General features: G+C 46.3%; 1 protein-coding gene across 1 annotated transcript; it reads left to right on the top strand.

Moving 5' to 3' along the window:
• The first annotated feature begins 518 nt into the window (after positions 1-518).
• Positions 519-3,451, top strand: LOC104934610 (tubulin alpha-3 chain). Its single transcript, XM_019258278.2, is given in 5 exon segments — positions 519-572; positions 2,073-2,295; positions 2,656-2,804; positions 2,917-3,327; positions 3,329-3,451. Coding segments are annotated over 5 exon segments (909 nt in total). The 5' UTR covers positions 519-569.
• Positions 3,452-4,135: the final 684 nt, after the last annotated feature.

Genomic DNA, 4,135 nt, shown 5'->3' with positions numbered 1-4,135 from the left:
TGTATATTCATCTCAACTGCTTGTCCAGTCCATGCTGGTTATCAGCTGATATATATATATATATTGATATATATATTATAACCTTATATAGATCATCTACTATACTGATTACTGTATCGCTAATCATACTCTATACCATTCACCAACCCCCTGGCACACACTAACCAATACCATATGTATATTCTCTTAACCATTTGTTACTGTCTTATCCCATAGATCATTTCTGCCTGTATTTATCCGTCATTCCCTACTCATATCTCAATGACACAAGCTGAATTCACTGTTCGCTACACATAAAAAAAGTCAATGCCCAAACAACTCTAACCACATAACCCGCCGTCCAACTAACCACTGACCTCTTCCGCGCAGCGTCTTCCCGAGTCGGCATTTCGGACTCGCCACTTGAACGCACGCCGCCCACCGTTCGCTCCCGCCTCGAGCGAATTTCAAACCGCCTCTTGGCCCCGCCTCCTCAGAAGTATAAATACAACGGGCGCCCCTGCCCGCTCCTCACTACTCCTTCGCAACGATACTTCAACGGCGCGGGAAGGAGCTAAAACAGTCGTAAAATGGTGATATCGAGTAGAGAGGCAGAATATAAATGTTTTTTAAACTAGTAGGTTTAAAACGTGTACTGTTTTTGTCATTAGAAGACGAGTCCTTTTTTTTTTTTTTTTTTTTTATTTTTTTTTGGCCTGACTAACTTTTCGCCTATTTCCTATAACAACGATGCGAATAGATTGCAATAAAATCGGTGTAGTTAATGTTAAATTAAGTCAAATTCAGGTTTCGATTATAATCCAGCCTGTGTGTGTGTGCGCAGTGTGACGTGACGAAGAATGAGGCCACAGACGACTGGCGCAGTTTGAATTAAAACGGTCGCGAAACTCACCGTTACACCCCTAAACCAAACATTTTATACAAATCCTCTTGAATTTACGTCTTTTAAAAATGAGATTTTTGCTTTAATAGTTTATAGAAGACCATTTGTCCAGATAACGGCACAGGCTGTAACGTCAGAGGGTTTTTTTGCTGTCTGAGCCATAAGGCGCCATCAGTTAACGCCCTGTCCGTGAATGTTACACAAAGGTAGGGCTTTGCAGCAGTGTGTGTGTGTGGGGGCAGGGAGGACGTCTTCTGTCTGCATGGATTTTTTTTTTCCCGTTACACCCCTCCCTGTCTTTTTTGCCCACTGCTGTTGCTGGGTCCGTCTGGGAGGGGCAAGAAGGCAGATTTTAACCCCGGCACAGGTCCGCATTGAGCCGCCTTGTGACTCAGCAGGCATGATTCATCGAAACTAACCGAAAGTCGACACCAGAGGCTACGGATTATAGAAAGATTTCCCGCCTAAAAGCCACGCTTTGCTTTAAGATGGATGGCGCCTAGACCGAGGTTTAAAATGTCCACTGTGTCGGCCATTTTATGCATTTTTCCTCAAATAATCCCTGAATAAATCAAATTTTTTGATCAGGATTACACACATTTGTGCCTATGCCATTTTTATAAATGAAATAAAAAATAATCTGGAGTGTTTTGTTTAAGTATAACTTGTTTTTTAAGCTTAAATTTACAGTTAAATATTCATATTTCCTTTATATTTTGTAGAAAATGTCATATTGGTGCAATATTCTCACATTTTAAACCAAATAAGTGACGTTTAAAAAAAAAAAATAGGTCAGGCGTGGCCCTGTCTGCAGAATTTAAGCCGTAAACCGGATCAATACATGCCCCTCGCATACTAACATCCTCATTGTTTATGCATAAGGATGGAAAAAAGGCTAAAATAAGAACCTAATATTCTCCTGGTGGCGCATTTGCCTCTTTTTTTGCAGTGACGAAATGTCGAACAGAGCGCAGACTGTTAAGTTATGCAGCGGTGACGTTTCTTTTTATAAAAATCAAACCAGGCCAGATCATGACGAGCAGACTCGGCTTGTGGGTGGCACGTTGACGTGATCTGGGTCAGTCTGCGCACTGCAGTGGAAGAAGGGCTGTACAAGCCGATTAACACAAAACAGAAACACTCGTCTATGAGGGGGAAACTAACGGCTCTTTGTCTTCTCTCTCCACAGCGTGAGTGTATTTCTATGCATGTCGGCCAGGCCGGAGCCCAGATGGGCAATGCGTGCTGGGAGCTGTACTGCTTGGAGCACGGCATTCAGCCGGACGGTCAGATGCCCAGTGACAAGACCATCGGAGGTGGTGACGACTCCTTTAACACCTTCTTCAGTGAGACTGGAGCTGGCAAGCACGTTCCCAGAGCTGTCTTTGTGGACTTGGAGCCAACTGTCATAGGTAAGAACAGAAGACATTTGTGGTCTTGTAGCAAAGATGGTTCAGGATGAAACAAATATTACTTTATTTTCTTCAAATTGATTATTAGTTAGTTCAGTTAGTGATTAAATCCTCAGCTTTGAGGAACTGGAACCATGTTCTTTGAAAACGGGAAATGTTTAATGCTGGCTAAACAAAAGTAGCCATGAAAGTAATGTTTTCACAAACTGAACACAAAGCTGAACATGTGTCGGTTTCTTCAACAAATGGGGATTAATACCAGCCCGAATCTCGACCGAAGTCGAGTCAAATTTCTTTGACCGTTCCAGCTCCGAGCTGATCGGAGCATCACTGTAAGCCCGTGTTTTTGTTGCCCTTCAGATGAAGTGCGAACTGGAACTTACCGTCAGCTCTTCCACCCGGAGCAGCTGATCACCGGCAAGGAGGACGCAGCCAACAACTACGCCCGTGGCCACTACACAGTCGGCAAGGAGATCATTGATCTTGTTCTCGACAGGACTCGCAAATTGGTAAGTTCACGTTCTCCAAATGTTTGAACCATGTGCAAATCTTTTTAAACTGCAGAATCCTTTTTATCCATGTGACTGAACAGCTTTATTAAACTTCCATTTCATTTTTCAGGCTGATCAGTGCACAGGTCTCCAAGGTTTCCTCATCTTCCACTCGTTTGGAGGAGGAACTGGCTCTGGCTTCACTTCTCTGCTGATGGAGCGTCTCTCTGTCGACTACGGCAAGAAGTCCAAGCTTGAGTTTGCAGTTTACCCAGCCCCCCAGGTGTCCACAGCTGTGGTGGAGCCCTACAACTCCATCCTGACCACCCACACCACCCTGGAGCACTCTGACTGCGCCTTCATGGTGGACAATGAGGCCATCTATGACATCTGCCGCAGGAACCTGGACATTGAGCGTCCCACCTACACCAACCTCAACAGGTTGATTGGACAGATCGTCTCCTCCATCACCGCCTCCCTGCGCTTCGATGGTGCCTTGAACGTGGATCTGACAGAGTTCCAGACCAACTTGGTGCCCTACCCTCGTATCCACTTCCCTCTGGCCACCTACGCCCCAGTAATCTCTGCAGAGAAGGCCTACCACGAGCAGCTGTCAGTGGCTGACATCACCAATGCTTGCTTTGAGCCCGCCAATCAGATGGTGAAATGCGACCCTCGCCACGGCAAGTACATGGCCTGCTGTCTGCTGTACCGTGGTGACGTGGTGCCCAAAGATGTCAACTCTGCCATCCGCAACCACTAAAAAACACAGGTTCCCTCCAGTTGTGGACTGGGGCCCACCAGGCTTCAAAGGTTGGCATCAACTAACCAGCCTCCCACTGTGGTTCCTGGAGGAGCACCTGGCCAAGGTGCAGAGGGCCGTGTGCATGCTGAGCAACACACCACGTCATCGCCGATGCCTGGGCCTGACTCGGACCACAAGTTCGACCTGATGTACGCCAAGAGGGCCTTCGTCCACTGGTACGTCGGAGCCGGAATGGGAGGAGGAGGGAGAGTTCTCAAGGCCAGAGCATAGGACATGGCTGCCCTGGAGAAGGATTATAAGAGGTGGGCACCGACCAAACGTTGGAGAGGAGATGAAGGCGATGGAATACTAGGCTGCGAAACATCTGAGCTTGTGTAGCTGCATTACAGTCCACCTTCCCAGAAAAGAAATGACAAACACCAACGTGTTTGTTCCAGAGAAAACGCATACACTGGACTCATTCCTTATATCTCTGGCACATCCAGCGCAGCTACAATGAGTTTCTCTGTTTTAAAATCATGCCAAACGAAATAAGAATCCAGAGAAGTCAGGTCTTTGTCCTGTGGGTGAATGTGACATATTC

The sequence above is a fragment of the Larimichthys crocea genome, unplaced genomic scaffold, assembly GCF_000972845.2.
Source record: "Larimichthys crocea isolate SSNF unplaced genomic scaffold, L_crocea_2.0 scaffold53127, whole genome shotgun sequence".
NCBI classification, from domain to species: Eukaryota; Metazoa; Chordata; class Actinopteri; family Sciaenidae; genus Larimichthys; species Larimichthys crocea.
This window is presented reverse-complemented; position numbering and strand designations above follow the sequence as displayed.